Source organism: Salminus brasiliensis, chromosome 1 (assembly GCF_030463535.1).
Source record: "Salminus brasiliensis chromosome 1, fSalBra1.hap2, whole genome shotgun sequence".
NCBI classification, from domain to species: domain Eukaryota; kingdom Metazoa; phylum Chordata; class Actinopteri; order Characiformes; family Bryconidae; genus Salminus; species Salminus brasiliensis.
The window spans coordinates 49,479,532-49,504,902 of record NC_132878.1 but is presented as its reverse complement, the minus strand read 5'-3'; the positions used below and the strand labels follow the sequence as shown (position 1 = coordinate 49,504,902).

The 25,371-nt window shown below is 37.9% G+C and overlaps 3 protein-coding genes across 3 annotated transcripts; 2 read left to right on the top strand and 1 right to left on the bottom strand.

The window, feature by feature from the left end:
* Positions 1-116: 116 nt before the first annotated feature.
* On the bottom strand, positions 117-7,801 carry pla2g7 (phospholipase A2, group VII (platelet-activating factor acetylhydrolase, plasma)). Its single transcript, XM_072681092.1, has 11 exons — positions 7,625-7,801; positions 6,816-6,952; positions 6,237-6,387; positions 5,842-5,935; positions 5,679-5,747; positions 4,673-4,844; positions 4,448-4,561; positions 3,022-3,113; positions 1,704-1,874; positions 1,434-1,582; positions 117-1,010 (listed from the first exon to the last, which is right to left on the bottom strand). The coding sequence occupies exons 1-11, from the start codon at positions 7,701-7,703 to the stop codon at positions 910-912; spliced, it is 1,329 nt and encodes a 442-aa protein (XP_072537193.1). The 5' UTR covers positions 7,704-7,801; the 3' UTR covers positions 117-909.
* Positions 7,802-9,270: 1,469 nt separating this feature from the next.
* On the top strand, positions 9,271-14,783 carry LOC140576131 (meprin A subunit alpha-like). The gene is made up of 13 exons (XM_072695984.1): positions 9,271-9,330; positions 9,424-9,448; positions 9,561-9,602; positions 9,801-9,841; positions 10,037-10,112; positions 10,221-10,338; positions 10,503-10,678; positions 11,425-11,646; positions 12,262-12,408; positions 12,506-12,721; positions 13,704-14,168; positions 14,457-14,630; positions 14,734-14,783. Exons 1-13 carry the CDS (start codon positions 9,271-9,273, stop codon positions 14,781-14,783), a joined length of 1,812 nt encoding a protein of 603 aa, XP_072552085.1.
* A 3,633-nt stretch (positions 14,784-18,416) lies between these two features.
* Positions 18,417-24,855, top strand: LOC140576115 (meprin A subunit alpha-like). Its single transcript, XM_072695983.1, has 13 exons — positions 18,417-18,476; positions 18,586-18,610; positions 19,318-19,374; positions 19,483-19,523; positions 19,938-20,013; positions 20,528-20,645; positions 20,891-21,066; positions 21,357-21,578; positions 21,759-21,908; positions 22,934-23,146; positions 23,291-23,752; positions 23,838-24,008; positions 24,812-24,855. Exons 1-13 carry the CDS (start codon positions 18,417-18,419, stop codon positions 24,853-24,855), a joined length of 1,815 nt encoding a protein of 604 aa, XP_072552084.1.
* Positions 24,856-25,371: the final 516 nt, after the last annotated feature.

The window sequence follows — 25,371 nt, the reverse complement described above, 5'->3', positions numbered from 1 at the left end:
TTAAGCTACTCATTTCTACTGCCTCTGTGAATGGCAACAATGTGCTCTAATGTATGATGTGAATTTTCCTAGCATTTTAAAAAATGAGCACAAGCGGGTGGTTTTTTTTCTTTTTTATTGCAACATACATTTAATATACAGTTGACACAATTCATTCTGAAAGTAAGGCATGTTGTAGTGTATAAACTGAGTTTTACTGACAGTATTACAAATCATTAAAAATAACCTTTAGAGGTCATGATGCATCAGCTAATAAATCTGATGCATACCTAAACTTGTTTCCAACAAATGTACAGGCTTATTTTCTGAAGCACAGTATGTTGTGCTTATTGTACAAAACTGACTAATGATCAACTGTTTGGTACTAAGGTAATTATTAACTAGTGCACATTGTGTCCTCCAAAGTGGTGATATCCCCTCATTTTGCAGTGATCGCTCAGTGCGTTTCTTGTATTTAAATAGTTGGAAAAAAACACCTGCTTCTCAATATAAAAAGGTAGTACTGCTAAATGTAGCTGTATAAAGGAGGCACATGATTCAGTGGGACGGTAATGTATTAACTGATTATTAAAGTATACGGATTGAGGGACATGAATAATGAAGCTAAACTTCAGTCATTCAGATCACCATTTCCTTAATTAGCTATAGTAAAAAAAATCTGAATTTTGAAAAAATTCTTTTGATTTCTTTCTTATCATCATTTGTTAGATTTGACATGTATGTCCAATCCTAGAAATTAATCATCCACAGCAGCATTCTAAATAAATTATTTTGAATTCCAATACTATGTAGTAAAGATACCATCCTAGTGCCTCCATGCTGTATTTCATCTTGGTGCATTTAACTTATTTTAGTTGGCAACAAAATTCACAAAATAAGGCACTACGCTCATTTTCTACTAGTGGATTATTACATTGATGATTGTGGTATAGTGATATTGGTGCCTGGAATCAGGTTGTCATCTTTCCCCTCAATTAGATGATCCCATTGATTGAAATCTCTATCTAGAGCTGTGGGGGGAAAAAAAAAGATCTGGTTTGTCAGAAAGTATTCACTATGGGAGGAAGATTTATTTACGCTCCTTACACAAATTACTTTAGTGCCAATTTGTCTTTATTTGATGCATGGCATCTCACTTATTGAACACACTTCTCAAGCCAAATGTAGGTAAAGTCAGGTAGACCTGCTTATGTGTGATTGATGAAATTTATAATAAAAAACAAATAAATAAATAAACATTTTAAGGCTTCAAGGATGGTTGACCACTTCTAGCTGTGTAACATGCACATCAAAACTGCAAACTTTAGGCACTTTTAGGGTTTGGTAAGCCTATTTGTTTGGGAACATCTCATGCATTTATTAGAAATTCTACAATCTACAAATATTTCTAACTTATCACTGAATCAATGAAAGCAAATTTTAGAAAGACCTACACAAGTGACGCTGAAGGAATGCCAGTGATGCTTGGTTGCAAAGGTCCATTGCTATGTGAGGATCAATATCTCCTTTCAGTTTAAGGAGTCTCCCAATCCAGTTACCAGTTAGGAAGGTGAAATCGGGGAAGCTCTGATGGACTGTCCCCCTGCCCAAAAACAATGATTTGAATGAAAACACAGTATGTACAGTATATTACTTTATGCATTTTCTTCTAACGAGATTTACATTAACACAGTGAGCTATTTAGTATTTTACAGAGCACTGACTTAATGGTGATCATTTTCCTTGGAATGATTGCAGAGTCCAGCTTCTTCATACGGATGATATTCCCAGCCCACTGAAACTTCTCGGAGTTTATGAAAAAAATGGGCTGTTTCACACTTGGAAATATCTCCTCATCAAGGGGAAACATCCAAGTATCCAATGCAATGCCACACCTGAAGTGTGAAACAAATTTGAATGATGAAGCCTTTTTAAAATAGAATACCTGCAACCTTTAGATGACTGTTCTGGGGAAGGGTCTTATTATAGTGGTAAACTTGTGTTGGAGCTGCAAGACTAATGTAGCCAACAGTCATCCAAATAATTTCTGTAAACACATGCCCCTACAATCTCAACTCACACCACATCCAGGTCTTTCTTGTGCATGATGTGGTTTGGTGCAACAGTGCAACTTTGATTATGATCTAGAATCCAACTTCACAGTGTAGCTGAACGCTTGAAGTAGTCCATTTATAGGTAAACATTACACACAGGTGCACACACACACACACACACATTTATATATATATATATATATATATATATATATATATATAGCATTCACAATTGTCTTCTATAAATATATACACCAAGTTCACTAATACATTAACATTTATTTATAAACAGAAAGTTTTCAAACGTATGCACTGAAAGTCATAATTTGACATGCCTATTACCTAAAATGGCTGTACCCAACACTCAATGCTGCACAGAGTAGGATTGTTTGTTTTATTGCTCATCTTTATACTGTCTTTATATCTTGTTGATTGGATTTTACTCGACTGCATGAAAAGCCATGTGTAAAGATCCCTCAAGATGCCTTGTGATCAGATTACGATCTGATCATCGCCGGAGGTAGTCAAAGATAGACTTCCTTCACATTTTAAAAAACTGTTGTAAACAGAAGGTGTTTTCTGTGATCAGATTCCATCAGGCAAGCAGAAATATGTCTGTCAAAACATTACTACGAGAAATACACACACAGCTGCGATGTGCTGGTGTATTTTATCATATTTTATGTTAACCGTCGTTTTATAAAAGCAAAACCACTCGAAAGCATTCAGATTTTCATGAAAAAGGAAGTTTTAGGCACTTTGCTTTGGGTCATGCCAAAAACACCCATTCTGGTGATAAAATGATAGTAAGGCACAGCCTCGTGTTTGTTAGTAAGGTTAGCCTTGTAGCTCACTCCCTAAATTAAAGCATAAACTGAATTCACCAAACCATTCATATAAGGCAAGCAATTCCTTAGAATTGTGTGCCCACAATTTGTGATGCAGTAATTATAGTATATGCGAAAGATAGTTAACATTTGACACTTACTTGAATTTGACTTCCTTGCACAAACACTCAATCACTGTGGCTCCACCAAAAGAATGACCCATAATCGCTATTCTACACAGGTCCATACCATTCTGTGAAAGAACACATGAATATAAAAAAAGCCAGTGGCAAAGTGCACAAGTAAACTTTTCCTTCCATTATTTCTGTTAACTGCACAGAACATGATTTCCAAAATGCCAAATGGACCATTTCTATTGCGCCATTCATCATGAAATATTAACACAATGTAAAAAAACAATTGATTATCAAAATCATTTTGGTTTACAATAATACTAAAAAATATATAATTAATGGTTTCAAACATCATTGGTTTGGTTAGAAATGGTGTTCGTGACTGTACTGACGTTTCTATTGGAATGGAAACACTAGACAGATTTCCACCTGCTTGCTAATTTACAGAGAAATACGTCATTAAAATCTGTGCTCTCAAAATCTTGTTGATTGTGGAGGTCATTGACATCATTGTCTCTTCCCCCCCCATTTCTTTCTTTCAAACAAAAGGTGCCATGTGCTATATTAACACATCTAGGAGTACATCTTAGTAATAAATGCTGAAATTCTGATAGACTACCAAAGAGATACAATTCTTTTTTCACAAGTTGTCCTAACCACTTCCAACAAATCCTTTGTTTTTGTTGTTTATTCCTTGCTAGAAGAACTGAACTGACCACATCCAGATTTGCATTTGTTTCTCCAACACAGAGTCTGCTTCTTCTGAGACGGTGTGCTAAAAACAGTAATGTTTTTTTTTCCAGCAGAACGATCTCCAACTACTCACCAACTTCTGTTTAATCATACAGATATTTTCCCACTCTCAAATGACCTTTCTGTCAAATGACAAGTCTACAACTCCTGAGATTAAGATTGGAGAGATTTGTTGGTAGGCTTTATGAAAAAGCAGTTTTATAAGATGACATGGATCCAGTATGATGTTTGCTTTTTATTTCCGAATTATAGTAATTTCTCATCAGAACAAAAAGATTAAAATCCATATTTATTTCATATAATTGATAGGCTCCTCTTAACTGATTATATTTTTGTAGTTTTAGAGATCTGGGGTAACTTAACATTTAATGAACTGTTTTCCACTTAATCATGCAGTATTTACTTAATATGGAGTGTCATAGTTGAATGGTAATGCTCATTTTGTTAATTCTGTACCTGGGATAGTAACCAAATGTTTTCAGGGACATCATAAAATGTAATTAGAGACTGGGTTACCAACAAAGTAATTTTACAAATAATTCTACATGTTTAAAAATAAAGATGCTTCATGCTTCACAATGGAAATGTGTGGGTGTAAAGAACCTTTAACTTGACCAAGATATGGTTCTTCCAAATAATTATTTAAAGCACCGTTAAGAGCGTAATATTTGTGGCCAATAACATTACTATTGCTACTCACCTCCAGCGTTGTGAAATCAAACTCTGACTCCAGAACATTTTCTATAGACTTTCCTGCATTGATGTCAAAGAGAAGATCCAAAGCTCTGATGCATTCATCTGCTCTTTGTTTCACCTTAAAAAGGAAAACAAAAAGAAAACGTTGAAAATGCCTACACGTATAATTGAGCATACTCTGGTACATAGCATATTAATATTTTCTCAATGACAATAGTGAGTCTCTCACTTGCTTGTTTCTTAGAGGGAATTCAGGCTCTCCTTGTTTCAGTGGCCTGTAGTACATCCACTGCTCTTCTAAATTGTCAGAGACAGGCCGGAAGTTTTCACGCTTTTCATGTGGTTTTGGTTCTGCCTCACTCCGCTCCTTGTAGTAGAATGTTGCAGACGCCGATTCATCCCTGGAGGGGAAGAAAATGAAGAAAAAAAGGGAGGGGGGAGCTATATTTCCATGACTGCCTTCTAGAATACAATCAAAGTGTAATCACATTTTAGTTTCATACACAAACAGACTTTTTCTAAGAATGTAAGCTGTGAAACTCAAACACAGTAATTATTTGGGAAAGGACTAAAATGATTTTTTTTTTGTCCAGGCTGTCAGTGTGTGGCAGTGTGAAAACACTAAGCAGTTTTAGCAATTTAAGTGATATGGGCTAATGATGTTTATTTATGTTATATTGATCAGATGGACTGTGCTTAGGTAAAATTAACCAAGCTGATTAATCTTGAATCGTTAGAATAATCGAAAGAATCGTTAATCTTTGCCCTGTAAACATGCCAAGTGAAAAGTCAGAACCTTTTCATTATCATAGATAATACCCTAAGTCTAACTGTTAACAACTGTCAAAATAATCATGATCAGGGGACTATGTAAAAATTGGGACAGGCCTGATTGATTCCCAAAATGTGGAAAAGTACGAGACGGGTAGAGAAATAAGTCTGCCACTTTCATGTCCACAGACCAATACTACCTCTACCGCTGCTTTTCAGATGCGTGTACCAAAGCATACTGATAAGAATGTGATGACCTGGTTTGTACCATTGTCTACACACTCCTCACACACTTACTATGACGAAAACAGCATCTCACTAACATAGGACAATTTGTCTATCAGGTATCCTCTTCTATTGTTGGCCATTTACAGTAAGCAATCACCTCTTAACCCCATGCCTCAGCCATACATGTGTCCGGTAAGATGGACTTTGTGTCCAAATCCTAGTTAAAAAGGACAAACCTGTGTTCCACCGCAGCAACAACAAAGCCCTGTGAGGCCAGCTCCGCACATATGGCTGAATACAATGTCCTGTTAAATACAACACAGACACACTCCATGGGGAACTGCAGGTCGCGTGAAAGTTCAGAAGTCTTTAAACTGTGATATTTTGAATGAAATGTACCTGAAAGCTCCCAGCCCATGGGAAAAGACAATTACGGGGTATTTTCCATCTGGTTTAAAAGGTGCGTTCCACGCTGCTGGGATTTTGTAAGATCCTTTTTTTTTTTTAAAGTGGAGAAAAACATTTAAAGTCACACTGTGAACTGAATCCTATTTTCATGAAGTCTAAAAACAGTCTATAAACAACCATGTTTACATGCACACCAATCCCAAATCGAACACCAAGCTTAGTATACCATGGGCTAAGCTTAGCCCTGACAAAAACACAGGCCCAGTACAGTACAGACAGCAGCGTTGTGTGCCTGTAGACAAGACTTTAAACACCATGATTAAGACCTTAGTCTGACTATTATGTACATGTAAAAATAGTCATCAATGTCCAAAGAGAACGTTTACCAAAGAGATAGTTGAAAATTCGTTCACTCAGCGCTCTGCTAATTTTCATGAAGTCCGCAAGGCCATTGAAGTATTCTCTGCACGGAACCCAGTCTGGCTTCTCACAACCCTCTGAGGTTTGGCACGGATAGTACAACCTGAAGAACGTTCCCTGCAAAATCAGTGGATTTCTGGTTAGGAAAAAACAGCTGACTGATGATGGGTGGGGTGAGCAAGCAATCACTACACAAATGTCCACTCAAATATTCATAACCGAGAAATCCTAGCTGATCTTTCACACTCCTACAGAGAAAGCAGGGCGGTATTTCACAAAGGGAAAATTTCCCAGTGGAATACAGCTAGTTCAACTGGAATACCCCCCTTGGCTCTGCCATTGAACAGGCTTGACTTTCGTCCCATTTTATCTGGCTGAACTGAGAAATCCTGCTTTGTGAAATACCGCCCCCGTGCTCTTATTGTTTTAATACAATAGTCCTTTGAAGATACACACTTTGAATGAGTCGTATGCCCTTGGCTGGACACAACTAAAGGACTGAAAAAAAAAAAAAAACTCATGCAGCAGAAACACTGTTCACTTGCCTGTGCGGTGTGGCCCACCATTAAGTCCGCACATCCCACTTGGTGCGGCCCTTTCCCGGCAGGTATTCCCAAATCGTTGTGACAGCTTGAATTCCCCATAACGGCAGACCTCCGGCGGCTCCACTTGTACTTCAACCCTGGCAGACAGAGCGACAGAGCGACACACGGACACAGTGTCAGTGGCTCTCTATAGGAAAACAGCCAAATCATCAAAGCTAACGAGTGTCAAGTGATCTGGATGTGGTTAACCGAGTCAGCTAACTCAGCCTGTTTACCTTTACCCACAGCAGTCAGTTAACGCTAGCTAGCACTCACACCAACACTGCCACTGCCCGACCATAACTCACAACACAGCTAGCGTGATCTCCCTTTACTTCTTACTAGCTAGCTCGCTATCAAGCAGCTAACACTATTAAAAGTATCCTATTTGTCTTTAAGTGTGACTAAATGTCAGTTCGTGTTAAGTCGGCTAAAGTTAGCTAGCTAGTAGCTAGTCTAAACCAGTGGAGCCAGATTCCATCGCCAACCCAGGATGTTTCTAGCTCCTGACATTAGCTATAGGTGTTTATATAAAAGTTAGATATCTAGTTAGCTAGCGTGACCGCGTGGGTTTTGTGAAGCAGTCCTTTTTTTTCATTAACCTACCATATTTAAACACGTCCAGGACGAAAAGAAAGCAGGACGATAAAACTGAACTGGTGCTCCCCTCTCAAATAAGCGCCGCGTGTGTAAAATAACTTCAGGCGTTTAGTGAACTAGCTAGCCACGCTAGCTCCACACCGCCGGTCAGAAAGTCGGAAAACCCTTACCTGATGCCGAGAGCGACCACTCATATATCTTCTTGACCAGTGGTACCTGTACAGGTCTACCAAAAGCAAGAGCAGACATAGACTGGGGCTACAGTCAGAGTGAAACTCTTTCCTGCCCAGCCACTTCCATTACTCCACTTCCATTACATTAGCAGGCGGTTAGCCGCCCTGCCATAGTTCCGGTGAGCTGTCTGCCAAGGTAAACACACCGAGACCGTGAAACAGCTCCCCACACGGTACAGTCTCCCAGCACAGCCTGTACCAAGGACAGTATTGGACAGGTAGAAACAGGTAGAAACGCTCATATTAAAATATAGCTAAAATATACGCTTATAAAATATGTACGTATGAATAAAAAAAAAGGAAATAAAACATAAAGAAAAAAAGTTCTCTGTGCCCACATAACTTGAACTGTCTAACACTCAGTAAAACGGAAGAAGTCCAAGAAGCTCAGTGCAGATCTCATTCACACAAGTCAGGTCTTATAGAGGCATTTAAGAGCCCAGGCTCACTTAAAATCAGTTTTGAATACTGATTCAGATTCATTGAATCACTTCAATTAACTGAGCAGCTCATTAGTGGTTTTCATATTGCAATATAGAGGTCACATGACTTCTTCTGTAAATAATTTCGGGTTAACATGTAGGTCACAACAACCATTTCATAACTTGTAATTCATCTTCTGGTTATAGAAATGTCCTCAAAACTGATTATATGTAACATTACGTTTTTTTAAAGCATCTGAATCGTTAAATGTGTTGAAGCCAATGGTTTCAAATAGGGCCGGTTTTCTCAAGCCCTATTCAAGCACTCTGGTTAGGTCACATGAGGTCGCATATATATATATATATATATATATATATATATATATATATATATATATATATATATATATATATATATATATATATATATACACACACACACACACACACAAACATTCACCAACTGTCCTGTGACACATCCAGGATGTTGAGTATATGCTACTTTGAGTCTTCATGAGTCCTAAAGAGTCTGCTTGTTATTGGGAGGTGTAGCCACACTTCACCGAGGTCTGGAAGAAGACCCAAACCGTCATCCTCAGCTAAGAGGAAATTGGATCACATGGTAAGAAATAACCACCAAGACACTTGACTAACATTTGCAGCTGACCACACTCGGACGGAAAATAAGAGGACAGTTTCATAGTCTGATGAGACCAATTTTGAGTGCTATTGGCAATATAACAGCTTAGGAGCCATGCATTGAACAAACTCTGTTGAAAATCTCCTATGTATTTAATAGGTATTCCACTTAGTATATATGATAGCTAATGTTAAGATAAGGAGCTTTATTGTTCCTCAGGGGGAATTTCAGTTGTTTCATACATTCTGTCAAACCAAGCCAGATGGGCATATCAGGTATGTAAATCATAAAAAGGTGACAGCTAGAACAGTTCCCTCTAGGGCCCTTGGACTGCACATGAAGATGTGAATGGTGGTGTTAAAACACGTGTACCTGGGGTTATAAAATGATACAACCTTTAGCTGTGTGTTACTTCAAGGACTTGCGGTACTGCTAGGGCCATAACTTATATAAATGCGGCACAAAGTTCTTTCTCTGTGCCATTTAAGCCTACGCAAAATATCTACTGCATCACACTCAGTATGCATTTGTTGAGGCTTCTTTTCATTACTGGGCTGGCTGCTGGGACAGCCTCATATGCAGTAAGTTACCAGAATGTACTTTTTACATTTTGATGTGGATTTAGCACATGTAGTACATTTATTTCAACTTCCTATCTCTATTTCTAATTTAAGCTTCCAGCATCATCTCGAGTACATGGTAAGTCAGATGTTAACATGCAAATAAGACAAGAATAAGAGTCACATTCATGCTTTTTCCTTCTCATTTATTTATATTTATATTTATATTTATTTTTAAATTTATTTTGCAGAGGTGGAAGATGAACCAAATGAGAATCCTCTCAGTAATCTGGGTAAGGGTTTTTGTGGGAAAAAATAGTGTATATATATATATATATATATATATATATATATATATATATATATATATATATATATATGTGTGTGTGTGTGTGTGTGTGTTTTATATGTGGTAACACTGCAATGTGTTGGGCAGATTTATTAAAACAGGCTTATGAAAAGAGAAATCCTGTCTGTGTTCTGGTTAACAGGAGCAAAAACCCGCTTGATTGAAGGTGATATTGTTCTTCCTGTGAGTATACAGAGTATTTTTAATGTCCATTTTACTGTTTCATTTCTCTTGAGATCTTGGTTTATTTACCTCATCATGTTCTTTGTTAAAATCCTGTTTATCCATATATGTGATATAAATATAAATGAAATACACAGTATTGTGTGTATTGCATTTATATATATATTTATACTGATTGAATGTCTCTCTTGACAGCCTGGACGAAATGCTCTTATCAACGAGGCTTATAGATGGACATTTCCAATCCCTTACATTCTGTCTGACAGCCTTGGTAAGTTAAAAGTATACAGATATGTATGTATACTCTTGTTGGTATGTGGTTATTTTATAAGACCTCAGCACTCCTTTGACTGAATGATTCCCTGCTTGATTCCTCCAGACCTGAATGCAAAAGGAACTGTCTTTCAAGCTTTTGAAATGTATCGGCTGAAGTCCTGTGTTGACTTCAAGCCTTACGAAGGGGAGAAGGCATTCATCAAGTTTGAGAAGCGAGACGGGTGTGTGTGTTTAAGTTTTCTCTAGCTTAAGCTTAATATTATCTCTACAGTACACTACACAACAGACTGTGTGTTGTATGGAAGTACACCATGTACTGAATATTTTGTATTTATGATATATCATGCTAAAATGTTACTAACTGGACCTTTCCATTTATGTCTAGGTGCTTTTCAAGTGTGGGGAAACAAACCAGTGGTCAAGTGCTATCTTTGGGGTCTCGCTGTGACCACAAGGCTATCGTTGAGCACGAGCTACTGCATGCACTGGGCTTTTACCACATGCAGTCACGTCAGGACAGAGATGACTATGTAACGATATGGCTGGATCAAGTAACTGACGGTAAAGTCATATGCACTGATTTTTCAGGCTTGATTGAACATAGGTCCACTCACAATGTTGGTTTTCCATTCTCCAACATATTTGTAACTTTTAAAATCAGACAGTATGTTACTACTCATTTAAGACGGATATAAGATAATTGAGTTGGGTGGGGCTGAACTGTAGTAGATGAAATAGGTGGAGATATGTAAATTAGTAATCTCTTGTGGCAGTAATTTCAAAGTTTGAGGAATCAAGATACAGACAACAAGATATAGGCTGAAGACTGAACAGCACATTTTTGAAACTTTAACAATGTTAAAAAATGTAAAGATATAGGCTTTAACACCTTGAACCCTATGCTTATTAGCAATTTCTTTTATTTTTTAAATTGTTTTTTAATTTATTTATTTATTTGGCCAGTTTGGTGGACACAGATTATGCCAAGTCAACCTGCCAGCCTGAGTTTGAAGCAATATGGGAAAACTGTCCCATTATTCATAGAAACACTATGAATTATTTACTTGCTGCCTTGAATATGTTAATAATGCATGTGTTTAATATGTACACTAAGTACAGAAAATCTATACCCACACAGAGTTTAGGATTTAACAGACAAACTGACCCTAACCACTTAGGTTAAATGAAATCAATCAAAGTACAGTAAAAGTATTAAAGTATATGACTGCAGGTCACCCTGAGCCACTACTGTACAATACCTGTATGGTGTCAATAATAAATCACCTCGTTGTCTCTCCTTTTTTCAGGTCTGCAGCACAACTTCAACAAATACGATGACAGCTTTGTCACCGACATGAACACACCGTATGACTACGAGTCAGTCATGCACTACAGGCCGTTCTCTTTCAACAAAGACCCTAACATCCCCACCATCACCACCAACATCCCAGAGTTCTACAACATCATCGGGCAGTATCTGGACTTCAGCGAACAGGACGTTGTGAGACTGAATAAAATGTATAACTGCTGTAAGTGCTGCTCATTTCATTTCATGTAATATTCAACAGTAAGAGTTTCTGAAAGCCCTGTTTATGAATATGGTTATTGCATTCAGGAGATATAGTCACACTACATGTTTAACAGGTTACAGACCCCCTCATATCTAATGCTTTCCCCATGAAATCAAGGGTAATAGGGAGTCTGACCCCTTTTTCTGCATTAACTAAATGTTAGAACATTGCTTTAAGGATTGTATTGCATTTAGCAATTACTGCTGATGTTGGGGAATTATTCCAGGAGGTGTTTGGTGGAAAAGCATTGCTACAGAAAATGCAGTTCCACTGCTCCACAACCCAGTGCTGTGGAGCTTAATGCCTCTTGTTTGCGATTGGAATTGGGCACTGTTACCTCAGGCCACAGCATGGCATGCTGTTACCAATGCTTTGGAAATAATACAGACTATTTTAGAGGGAGTGCCTGGAGACTTTTGAACATTACACATGCTGTATGTCTTACAGTGTATAGGTGCTGTAAGGTACAACATCCAAAAGTCTTGAATGTGGGGATATAAAAATCAGTGCTTTTACTGAATAGGGTTTAGAAGGTCAGAAGGAGGAATAATGAATAATGACTTCCTTTTTCAGCTTCAACTCTAACTTTACTGGACCAGTGCACTTTCGAGTACATCAATATATGTGGCATGATCCAGAGTCATACCGATGATGAAGACTGGGTCCACACCAAGAGCACCACTGGCTCTGAAGACCACACTCTTATTGGACAGTGTAGGGGTCGGTATCCACCGCTGGCTGTCTTTATGAATTTCCAGTGACTTTCTTGTTGGTTCTTGTTGGTTTTGCTAACATTTCTGTAGCTTGTGATTTTCAGATGCTGGATACACAATGCACTTTGATACTGCGGCTGGAGTAGCAGAGGAATCTGCTCTGCTGGAGTCCCGGCTACTTTACCCTAAAAGAAAGCTCCAGTGTCTTCAGTTCTTTTACAAAATGACTGGCAGCTCGAAGGACAGGCTAACCATCTGGGTCAAGATGGATGACGGAACAGGGACAGTGCGCAAAGTAAAGAAAGTGCACACCATTTGGGGTACTTATCTTACCCACCACACATGTACTTACACTATCATTCAAAAGTTTGGAATCACATAAATCCTTTGTGTTACTATCTCACACAGTGTATATTTAAATATTATACCAATAAGCCAAAATATTATGACCTAAAAAAAAAAAAGTAGAATATGCTGTTAGTCCCACAAGTCCTGTTTGGACTTGTTATTCCAGGACATCATGCTGGTAAACAGTGCATATATACCACATGTTGTTAACTGGAAAGAAAACGGCTCACTGGACCAGGTGACCTTGTTCCATTGCTCCAAGGTCCAGTTCTGACACTCGTGCATGTCAATGGCAGGTGCTGTTGACAGTGGACAGGGGTTAGCATGGGCACTCTGACCAGTGTCAGGCTAGATAAAATATATTTTTACATAATATAAAAAAAAAATAAAATAAAAAGCGATAAACAATATAGTATAATTGTTTATTTAGAAACATCTAGATTCTAGTAGTCTATTTAAAACATTATTATGTCCTTATTATTCATCATCATTATTATTAAAATGTTTTTTTTCTTATCAGAATACCAGACTGGATCAGACCACCAGAATCAGTTTATACATTTATCTGCAACAAAATATTTTTCCCAAACATTTGAATGGTAGTGTTTATAACCGCCTCTTCATTTTGCTTTGTCATTCACACTGTTATAACATCACCATGCCACTACTATGTCGGTGTTGCTACTGTAGTGGGCTACACCTATAAAGAACACCTATGTATAGTGTAAGGTTGGTGCAATGGCCAAATAAAAGTGAATGTTGATATGTCACATAAACTGGCAACAGTCTACATGGCAGATTGCTATGAGGAAAAAGCAACATGCTGGTCAGTAATTGCTTCGCTCACACTCAAGTTCTAAGCTAAGCACACTGTCTAAAGTGGCAACTCAGCCTATGTACAGTATATAACCAAACATGAATGATGGTGATCATCTGTGTGTTATCTCTCTTTAGGTGATGATGACAAAGGCTGGAAGATTGCTCACGTACCTCTGGAAGTTGGGGTGAAATTCCGTTACGCGTTTCAGGGGGTGAAGGGGGATCCTATTAATTCCAGTGGTGGTATTTTCATAGATGACATCAGCCTGGCTGAGACACGCTGCCCCTCTGCTGTCTGGCGCATCCAAAACTTCTCTCAGATCATGGCGACCGCAGATCATGACACTTTCTTGGACAGCCCACGCTTCTACAGCCCTGAAGGTTATGCCTTTGGCATCCGTGTGTTCCCTCTTGCAAACTACACTGATTACACAGGCAACTACACCGGCCTCTACTTCCATCTGGCCAGCGGGGAGAATGACATGGTCATGCAGTGGCCTGCCGTGGACCGCCAGGCCACTTTAGTAGTAATGGACCAGGATCCAGACATCAAGCTAAGAATGTCCTCTGCTCGAAGTCTCACCACAGATCTTCAAACAAGTATGGCTCTTTTTTTTTATCTGAGGCCCTTTTGAGCTAGTTTCATCACTCTTGGGCAGAGGCTTATGCTATACCATGAACTTACACTTTTTAAATTATTTTGTATTGGAAAGGTGCTACAGTGTTGTCTACAGTATTCATTAATAGCAGTTATTCCCAAACTGGTCCTTAGTGACCCCTAGATATTTTCTCTGTCTCTATGTATTGTGAGTCTTATTGGAGCAAAACTAGTGTGGAACAATGGGTTGGATCCCGTTAAAAGCTCATTAACCATGTTTCTTTCCTCAGCTTCTGAAGGCAAATTGTACTGGGACAATCCAGCAAAGGTTGGAACCTACAACCCTGCCTGCCAGTGCTACAGAGGTGAATCGATGGGATGGAGAAATTTTATCAAACACTTTGACCTGCGCAGACGGAATTATCTAAAAAATGATGACCTCATCATCTTCGCTGATTTTGAAGGTAAGCCTATAACGACTCTATTTCAGTCTGTCAACAAAGCCTTTAAAATTTAACATGAATTGTATTTTTTACTGTTTGGTGTTCTTATTTGCCCTGTTTAAAGACTTGACACCCTTGAAGAACAGTGAAGTCCCTGTTGTAGGAGGAGAGTGAAACTATGAAGAGGTGAGTTTGCAACATCAGCAAACACATGACTGGCACTTAAAAGTCATACCGAAAGTCCTAGCAATCATGCATAGCTGACGGCACACTGACCAAAGTGACCACAGTGCACAACTTTCAGACAGCTGATAAGGTCAACATATTTCAGCGTTGCATGAAGGTGCAACATGTATCGGATCTGTGGTTTCTACTTCTGTTTTTTTGGGGGTTTATTTTGCAGATCTCTGTTTTTATTAGATCCTCTCCCATCATGTGACTTATTAACTGACTTTAACACTTTAATACTGACTTAACAGATCATTGAAATTAGAATTCCCTTGGTGTCTTGCATATTTGTCACAGTAAATTGATTTGGATCCTCTAAGAAAATGTAATATAAGATAAGGAGAACATGAGGAAACACAACAGTCATTTTTTTTATTGATTGCATTTAAATTGCATTTATTGAAACAAAAAGTTTAAACACCTATATAACACTTGTGCACCCTAAAGTCCATTAAACACAGATAAAAATACACACAAATATAAAATTACACTATTTTTTTTCTATTAGATGTAAAGACACCTCTGGTTGGTGGTGACATGGCTTTGCCTTTGAGTAGACTGAGCTGTGATTTTATCTCATTTTTGTGGATGACACTTTGAACTTGCTGAGGTTATCTTTCATTCTGTATTTTTCGCAGGGAACAACAATTAATGATTAGTGATGCTATCAAGATGCTGTTGCAAGCCTGTTGATATTTATAGCCTGATTATAGTTACATATAGGTACATGAATTGTGTGTACACTGTCTTTCACAATTCTTTTTGCTATGGTATATTTAGCTATAGCTAGGGGTGATCTGTCTGGGTCATGGAGATTTTTGGAGAAATTAGACTCTTACAAAATCTTTTAAGGGCTTCTCTGTATTCAGTAATGTGATTTGCCATTTGTGTTTCTGTTGCCCCCTAAAATGTATAGCTAGTTTTGCCACCTATAGCAGCAACAACTACAACCAAACGCTTCCCGAAAACTGAAGATCAGTCATACACATCACTACAGAGAAATATTTGGCCCACTCATCTTTGCAGACTTGCTTTAATCCAGCCACAATGGAGGACTTTCAAAATGGGTGTTTAAGGTTCTGTCTTAGCATTTTGTGTGGGGTTCATTTAGTAATATGTTACGTTTACACCAGACTTATTTGAGCCCTCGTCTTACTACAAATTCCAATTTCAACTCATCAGTCCACAGAGCATTTCCCCAAAAGTCTTTTGATAACTGTGATACAAGCTTTTAGATCTACTCTTGGTTAGGAATACATGGTAGCACTCCCATCACTTTCAGCTGAATTGTGCTTGAATAGCTGGTTCAGGACTGCTTTATGTTAAAAAATTATAAAGCATTCTCAATATTTAGTAAAAAAAAAAATAAATGTGTTCGCTCTCTCATACTGAAGGTGTTAGTTATGTAAAGTTGAATCGAGAGAGTGCTGTGAGACACTTTGTGTGCCACTGACAGCACCAGCAGTTTCTACACTGTCAAACAACAACCTGTCATGACTTGTAGCTGATAAACCGACGATACAAATCATAAGGGAAATAATCTTGTTCTACCTGTTTAGCTGCCAAGTTACAACAGAGCAGAGTCTTACATAAGCAGGCAGATGCTTGCAATGATAATGGCTTTGATCTTTGAACAACATGCCGTGATTTGAGGAATGATTGGGTTATAGTGATTTATTGAGCTAAAATGTCATGGCAAATGTGAAGCACTATTCAACAGTCTCCAAGTTTTTTTAATCACAGTTTGAAGAATGTCTCTCTATTCTCTCTCTCTCTCTCTCTCTCTCTCTCTATATATATATATATATATATAAAACAGAAGGTTGTTCCTAGAATCGTAAATATTGATCTAAATGAAAAAAAGATTTTCTGAACCTTTATTTTAACAAGTGCATGGTGTCTGATAGTAACTTGAAAATAGCTCATAGGCAGTCATGCTAGTGACTAATTACTAATTTACTAAATACTAATTTAGTTCATTGCAGTATGGACGTCCATATGTGTCTCTCATTTCAGTGCTTTGTATGCTGGAACAGATGTCAGTCCTGAAGATCTGAAGAGTTGATGAGATCTAGCAGAAGCTGCATTGAGATTACATGAACAGTGATTTGTATGTGTTGTATGAATGTATGTATTTCATCTGCTGCATCTAGCTGCACATGGTACCGGATCCTACATTTCCTTTTTGTTTTTATTCTCAATAAAGTCTTTACCAAATCTTTGTTGTTGGGTTTATTGATACAATCCACCTGCACTGGTTAAAACTGCACTGCTTAACAATTACCCCAGTATGGAGTAATGGTAACAATAGCACCCCAATACCAATACTTTTTTTTTATTTTTATCTTTGGCATAATAAAAGAAAACATCTTTACATCTTTTAAAAAACTAAACTAGTACATGATAATGTTCAATGTCATGCAGAATCTGAAAAATGACACTTTACAGCATTAAACTATTCTAATAAAACAGCTGATTGGCATTGAACAATAACTCATAGGAAAACATTAAAATAAGAATAAATACAAATAAGTAAATAAACAGTGCTTCATGATGTAATGTGTGTTAAGGTGAAAGCTTAAATATTTTCAAAACTCTCCTTAGGAAGGGCCATCGTTACCATCCAGTTTATCTGATCAGTCCTTCACTAAAGTAAACCAGGTAAGCTGCTGCTGGAACTGAACACATCCATACACTTTCTGGAGTTCACAGAGAAGATTTGCAACCAAACATGTTTTTTTTCTAACCTAAATGTCAATAACTTTACTGGTCAACATCGCATTCTGAATGCATATGGCATTATTATTAAATAAACTGACTTTTCAGTGCATTAAAAAAAATGTAGAGCATTGTAATGCCACAATGCCAGTGTGTCTCTGGCCAAAAGAACAGGTAGTTCCTATTCAACACTTTAAATGACCATGGCAGAATTTAAAGCATTAAGCAAGTTTGCTTATTTTTTTAACAAAATTATATTTTGCTTAAATAGTTTATTTAAGGAAATGAAATACAACAAAATAGCAATATTTAGCAAAACCCAAGCTATTAGTACCTGTTCTACTTTAAAGAGTTTACTCAAGTTCAATTCAGTCTGCAGACTGATTTTGCTAATTTACTTATTTACAAAATGAGGCAATATTTGTGTCCTGAAATCATTTGCAGCCATTTTCTCTTATTCAGAACCAGATTTGCATTTAATTGTTTTGAATATTAAATAAAATGTATGCTATCTGTATTTTCATCTCAGACTCGATCTCAAAGGAAACATCATAGCTTTTCTATCCAGTCGTTTACACAAACTCCATAAACAGTATCTTGCTGTCAAGTCTTATCGGAGATGTGACAGGTGATCATTTTTACGGCCTTTTATTGACGCAGTCTTCTCCAGTAGGTGACCATAGGTCGTCTTGTCCTCCCCAAAGTAACCTACACAAGTCCACCATTTCTGAGGCTGCTGTGCTTGCTTAAAATAAAAGGAGCTGTGGTACAAAGTCCCTTGCACTAATAAAGGGGCAGCCTATTTAAACCCCGGCAACTTCACTAATTGTATCCGAGTCGTGGGTTTGGTGAGGCCTCAAAATGCAGCTCTTGGGGCTTCTGTGCTGCGTGGCTCTCTTCTCTTTTTCCTCATCTTTTACAGTAGGGTTACTCTCCTTTCCTCTTGGTGAAATTGTTTAAAGCTAAGCTGGCTTAAGATATTTCACCATGAACTCACTCATATTTCATTTTCTTTTCTGTGCAACTACAGATTGGACGATTCTCCAGAGAGACCTGTAAGACAACACCCTCCTCTATTGTTGATTCTGTATTGGCCTATAGGTGCCATAGAATACATTTATTGAGTATTTTAAGTAGTTCTTTAATTACATAGCAAGTATGTGACTAATTGGGGTAAAAAATGTGTGGATGCTGTTTTACAATCATATTTACAACCCTGTTTCCTCAGAATGAAATATGCTAATATTCATTTTATGGAGGGCTCATAAAAAATTTGAAGCTCTGCTTTTACTGGCTGGTTTACGTCACTGCAGCTGGTCACAAAAGTCATGTAGCAATGTAGTCATGTAATACCTCACTGTAACAAGAGCATTGTACAGAACTATTCTGGAGTCTTACTGAATAGTTTACCTGTCCTGTCGTTGTCCTTTTGGCACGGTGTGCAATTGCTAGCTGAAGAGATTGTAGCTGATCAGCTGGGTTAGCTGCCTAACTTTCTCATGTCGGATACCTACAGTGGCACACTCTCCAGATGGCCTTCTCTGAGTGGCGCTTCACCCACTTCATTAGCTTTTAGCCTTTTTAGCCTTGCTTCCATATTCCCCCTAAGAGGTTGATGCACTTCAGTTTGGCCCATTTTTTAAAATTGTTTTACCTAAGCCAATTTTCCATTTTAGAGCACCTTTAAGACAGAGACTATAGTCCAAATACCATCATTGGGGTTGACTATGCGAAATTTCAGTCTGTTCCATTCTTACTGTAGCTCACGCTATTGATGGTGAGAAGGTCCTGCGATGGGACATCCCCTTCATCAACAAAGGTATGCTCAGTATCTTCTTCACCATTGCCCCCTAAAGTCCATTAAACACTTAAAAGTTTGTATGTTGTATTACTGGAAATATACAATAACATAATGTTTTTGTATTAGATGTAAAGACACCTCTGGTTGGTGGTGACATGGCTTTGCCTGTGAGTAGACTGAGCTGTGATTTTATTCTCATTTTTGATGATGACACTTTGAACTTGCTGAGGTTATTTTTCTTTCCGTATTTCAAGATCAAGATGCTGTTGCAAGCCTGTTGATATTTATAGCCTGATTATAGTTACATATAGGTACATGAATTGTGTGTACACTGTCTGGCCGTGGAGATTTTTGGAGAAAGGTAGCTTTAAAACAAAATCGAACAAAATTGAACACACCCCATTCAGGTACTGAGGGCTTTTAAAGGCTTCTCAGTATTCAAACCAGTTGTGCTATATTTGCACTCTTCAGGGTGTTAGATCTCCAGGACCAGAATTGGGCATATCTGTGTTTGGTCCGTTATTATTTACTTTCACAGAAATCCACACAAATCATAATGTGATTTGCCCTTTCTGTTTCAGCCTGGACGTAATGCTCTGATAGATAAAGCATACAGATGGCAATTCCCAATTCCTTACATCTTTGATGACAGCCTTGGTAAGATACGATTGTTCTCCTTTAAAAGGCAATTATAACTAAAAACAGTACAGTACATTTAGTAAGTTTCAGATGTTCTAATGTATAATTGAAACTAAAAGGAGGGGGGAATAACCTAAGACCTAAAAAATGGGTAAAAACAAAAGGTTACATTCTGTAAATGTGTACTATTGTATGAGCAAATAGAGATAGTAGAAAAGATGCCCAATGTGCCATATTTGGGACCTTGATAAAATAACCTTAAAAGTTTTCAGGCAATCTGACCCTGGATGGTGTCTTCACTGGTTTTACCCTACTTTGGTCGCTTGCTTCTTCTCTAATCAAACTGTAATTAATAAAGTCGGGATTTTCTCTTGAATGAGGAAATTCTTGGAAGGATCTGAGGATAGTAGAAAAGATGCCTGATGTGCCATCTGTGGGACCTTACAAAATAATGTCCTTAAAAGTTTAAGGCAAGCTGAGAAGCATGTCTTTTTGCTACCCGGGTTACTAACTGAGGGTTCTCACTTCACAGATCTGAACGCAAAAGGCGTCATCTTCCAGGCCTTTGAGACCTACCGTCTGAAGTCCTGTGTGGATTTCAAACCTTATGAAGGAGAGAAGAGCTTCATCAGATTTGAGAAGTTAGATGGGTATGTAAAGGCAGGCGATGTAGCAAAACATAACATTGTTATACTAGAAGACAAATGCCATATTGTCATATTTCTGAGGTTTGGGAACAAATTAGACGGTACATCGGTTCCATACTTTTAAATCGTTTTTGTTCTGTGTTCAGAGCTCGCTCTGCTTTACGTCATGCTTCACATCATGCTTCACATCACCTATTAAATGTAATGAACGTAATTCACTGTTCTAATGAGACTAATTTCTGATACAGATGCTGGTCAATGGTTGGAGACCTTAAAGAAGGTCAGCGTCTCTCTCTTGGTGAAAACTGTGACTACAAAGGCACCATAATGCATGAGATTCTTCATGCACTGGGTTTCTACCATGAGCAGTCTCGCACTGACAGAGATGAATATATCAACATTTGGTGGAATCAGATAATTCCTGGTAAATCCCCAATGTTTCCTTTAATGTTTATTAGTGCTGTTTTTAATGACAGTGATGGGTGACTTGTATTCTTGATGATGCTAGCAAAATAAAAACCTATGATTTCTTAGCTTTGTTAGATCACAATAGGGACGTATCAAGTATTCTCAACAATATCTGCCAGGCAACACGTTATTAACAGAAAAAGCACTGGAGATCAAAGTATTTTTATAGAGAGCAGAGAATAATTGGGTCAGCTCCTCAGAATTCATAGATGTAAAGAGTTTCAGTTTGAATTCCTTCTGTTACAGGTATGGAGCACAACTTTAATAAATATGATGACTCTTTCATAACTGATCAGAACACCCCCTATGACTATGAGTCCATTATGCACTATGGACCGTACTCCTTCAATGCAGACCCTCGCTACCCTACCATGACTGCCAAGGACCCAGAGCTTACCAAAGTACTCGGCCAGTACAATGACTTCAGCTCTCTGGATTTGCTGAGACTGAATCGGATGTACAACTGCAGTAAGTTTTTTCATCACATCAAAGCTTTAAAACAATGAAATACGTTATGTGGTGCTGGGGGAATGGTATGTACTGCTAACAGACAACTTGCAAACTATGGTCTGAGAATAAATGCATTACATGGATTAAAACTGTATTGAAATGCAGAGTGTGTGTTGTGATGTGATCTATGTTGTGTAGGTGCTCCTCTCACTCTGCTGGATCAGTGCTTCTTTGAGACACTTGGGATTTGTGGTATGATAAAGAGGCATCAGAAGAATGGAGTCCAGTGGGTGCGCTCACAGACCTCTCCTCAGTCATCTGACCATACTCTGGTTGGCCAGTGCAGAGGTCTGTCAATCCTAACTCAACAGAGTTTAACATGCTTTGGTGATTGCTCAGATCAGATGCATGATTAATTTTTATTGGGGCTCGTCAAATTAGCATTATTTGGCTTAATCAAAATAAAGCAATTTAGTTTCTCTATTTCAATGTATGGAGGAAATGGTGGGAAGATGCTTTCATTAAGAACCTCATACATGTACTGTACACTAGAGTAGGAGTGCTGATCATGAAACAGAGACTTTAATAACAGGACAAGCAACACTTTAGCAGTGTTAAGACTTTAATGCCAACTGACACAGATCTAGGTAAATGATTATTTGCCATAGCACCTTCTGGGGTTAAGTTACAGATCAGAAAAACAGCCTTTATGGAATAAGCCTTTATTAATATTGTCATGCCATGAACATGTTATGACAGAAATCAGACATTCAGTCATAATAGATTATGTTTATTTATTTAACAGTGTCTTAACTGTCATGTCATTATAAGATAAAAAATGACATTACTTGCAATTCAAAATTTTGCTGTATTATATTACTGGGCATAATCTGTCACAGCAACTTGTGACTGCATATGACTTCTGCCATAACATGCTTTTGGCATGGCTATGTCAATGTTGTCAATACAGTTGTCATGAAAGGCTTATGTAGCTGTAATGTGGTCCTATGACCACTACCCTTAGGGAGTGCTAGCAAAAAGCTTTTAACTAAAATAACTCCATCTTATAAAACAGATTATTTGTACAATGATCTACAAATGTACATGACTACTGGAATGCAATTTCCTCAATAATGTAGTAAGAAGGAAAATTAAGAGAAAGGGGAAATTCTACCCTGGGTGGTGTCTTCACTGGTTTTTACCCTAGTTTGGTCGCTTGCTTCTTCTCTAATCAAATTGTAATTGATAAAATAGGGATTTTCCAATCAAAAGCAAATAAAACCCAGTAAGAGACAATTTGTGAATATAAGACTACATGTGTCAGTTACACAATTACAAAATGTTAATGTGTTTTTTTCCATTTTCTATTTAAGATGCAGGACATTACATGTTCTTGAGCACAAACTCTGGGAAAGCTGGTGATTCTGCCTTCCTGGAGTCGAGAACTCTCTACCCTAAACGAAAGCTGCAGTGCCTTCAGATATTCTACAAAATGACTGGAAGCCCAAAAGATAAACTGGTCATCTGGACAAAACAGGTGGCATCAGATGGCACCCCTACTGGCACAGCTATAGCAACACTAAACAGTGAGAAGCACTTTCTAAACACATTGAAGCCAAAACAGAAAATAGTGAAGTTGACATCAACTAAAAGATTAGTCTCAGTTTAAATCTGCATTTGTTACATTAAATCTGTTTTGATCCAGCCAATATGTCATATGACTACTTTAGGTGATGATGATCATTCTTGGAAGATTGCCCATGTGCCGTTGCGAATGGATGGAAAGTCCCATTATGCATTCCAGGGCATTAGTGGGGACCCATCCCATTCATCTGGAGGAATCCTGCTAGATGACATTACCTTGGCAGAGACTCGGTGTCCTAGTGCAACTTGGAGAATAGCCAACTTCAGTTCCTACCTGGCTAACTATGCTGTTGGCGAGTATATTCAGAGCCCACGTTTCTATAGCCCTGAAGGATACGGATTTGGCCTGCAGCTTCTGCCCAACTCCTATGTTAATGGCTACATTGGAGCCTTCTTCCATCTGACCAGTGGTGAGAATGACAAGACCTTGCATTGGCCTGCTGGAAACAGGCAGGTAACCATGACAGTGCTGGACCAAGATCCTGATGTCACACAGCGACAGTCCTTCTCCTACAGTTTTACAACAAATGGCAAACAGCTTATTCCAGGTACCAGGATTAGACCCCTGCAAAAATCGGAGCCCTATTGTTTCAATAAAATGTGCCACAATTAGAAACCACTTATGTTTTCTAGGTACCGACCGCTTGTACTGGGACGAACCTTCTAAGGTGGGCACATATGATCCTTCCTGTGACTGCTATCGTGGCTGGACCTGGGGCTACAATGCGTTCTTCACTCATTTTGACCTTCGCCGCAGGAGCTACTTGAAGAACGATGACCTGATTCTCTTCATTGAGTTTGAAGGTACAGCTGTTAAATGCAGTTCACTCAATCTATAATATAACATTAGAATAAATACAAGTAAGCATTAATACAGCACAATGTATTGTTACAGCTATTTTAAGTCCCACCCACACACACTGCTTAACTAGTCCCTGTAGAAAAGCATTGTCAAAACAATAGGACTCTCTGGAGCAGATCAACATGAACCTATTGGCACCATGCCTAAACCGTGAGCTAAAGAGGTTGAGCTGAGGAGCAGTGGAATTGTGTTCTCTGGAATGATGGTGCTTCATTCAATACTTTTGGGATGAGCTGGAGTGGAGATCATCCAACATCCTAACCTTACTAACACTCTTGTCTCTAAATGCAATAAAATCTTTACAGCAATCCTTCTCCAAAATCTAGTAGAAAGCCTGTGGAAACGGGTAACAAACAGAGGATAAACTCACTTGATTTTGGAACAAAACAATAAATGAGCATGTGTCCCAATACTTTTGTGCATATAGTGTACGTCTGCCCACTTAGTCTGCAGCAGTTTAGATCCAATTAGTTTAGATCCAATAAGTGCATCATAGGCAGGAAAAATGCAAGGAAAACACAAGATATTTAATGAAGTTCTGTTTATATAATCTAGGTATTGATTTTGGTAATATGTATGTATATATATGTATGTTTGTGTTTTTTAAACAAACAAATGCTTACAGCCCAGAAAATAATGTAATATAATGTAAAATAATGTAATTAGTACTAGTAGCATTTATTACATATGGTAAAATATAAGTACTGTGTATATGTATAACATATTTATTGTTGTTTCTTTTCAGATTTAACTCCACTGATTAACCAAAAAACATCTAACAACATTTAGGAAGCTAAATGCCTTGCAAAATGAAGACCTCTGACCTGCGGGACAATGCTGAATTCTGATTCTTAAGTAACTGACCCCAGTGATGTTTCATTGTGTTTTGTCATCATTCATGACAAATCCTGTGAATCAGATTTTTGCCTTAATAAATCTACATTTCAAGCATATCACTCCATGTTGTATTGTATTTCATTCTCCCTTTAAACCCGACAGGCCTGTGTGTTGTCCCATACATCAGTTGCTTGCCCTCAAACAACAAAAGTTACATACTAGTTTCATAACAGTTACTGAGTAATTTATAGTAGTTACTGAATAATAAGGCTTAAATTTAAAACTCAGAAATAAGCCTAGGGTTCAAGGTGGCTAAAAGCTTTCATTGCTCCCTACTTGGTTTTATCAAATTAAAGATCACTCATGCTAAGCAGAAAGACTAGCTTGATGTGCATCATAACTCACAATATCTTTTGACCAATCTGAGATTGCTACAATAAACTGCTGGAAAACCTTGAGAGATAAAGT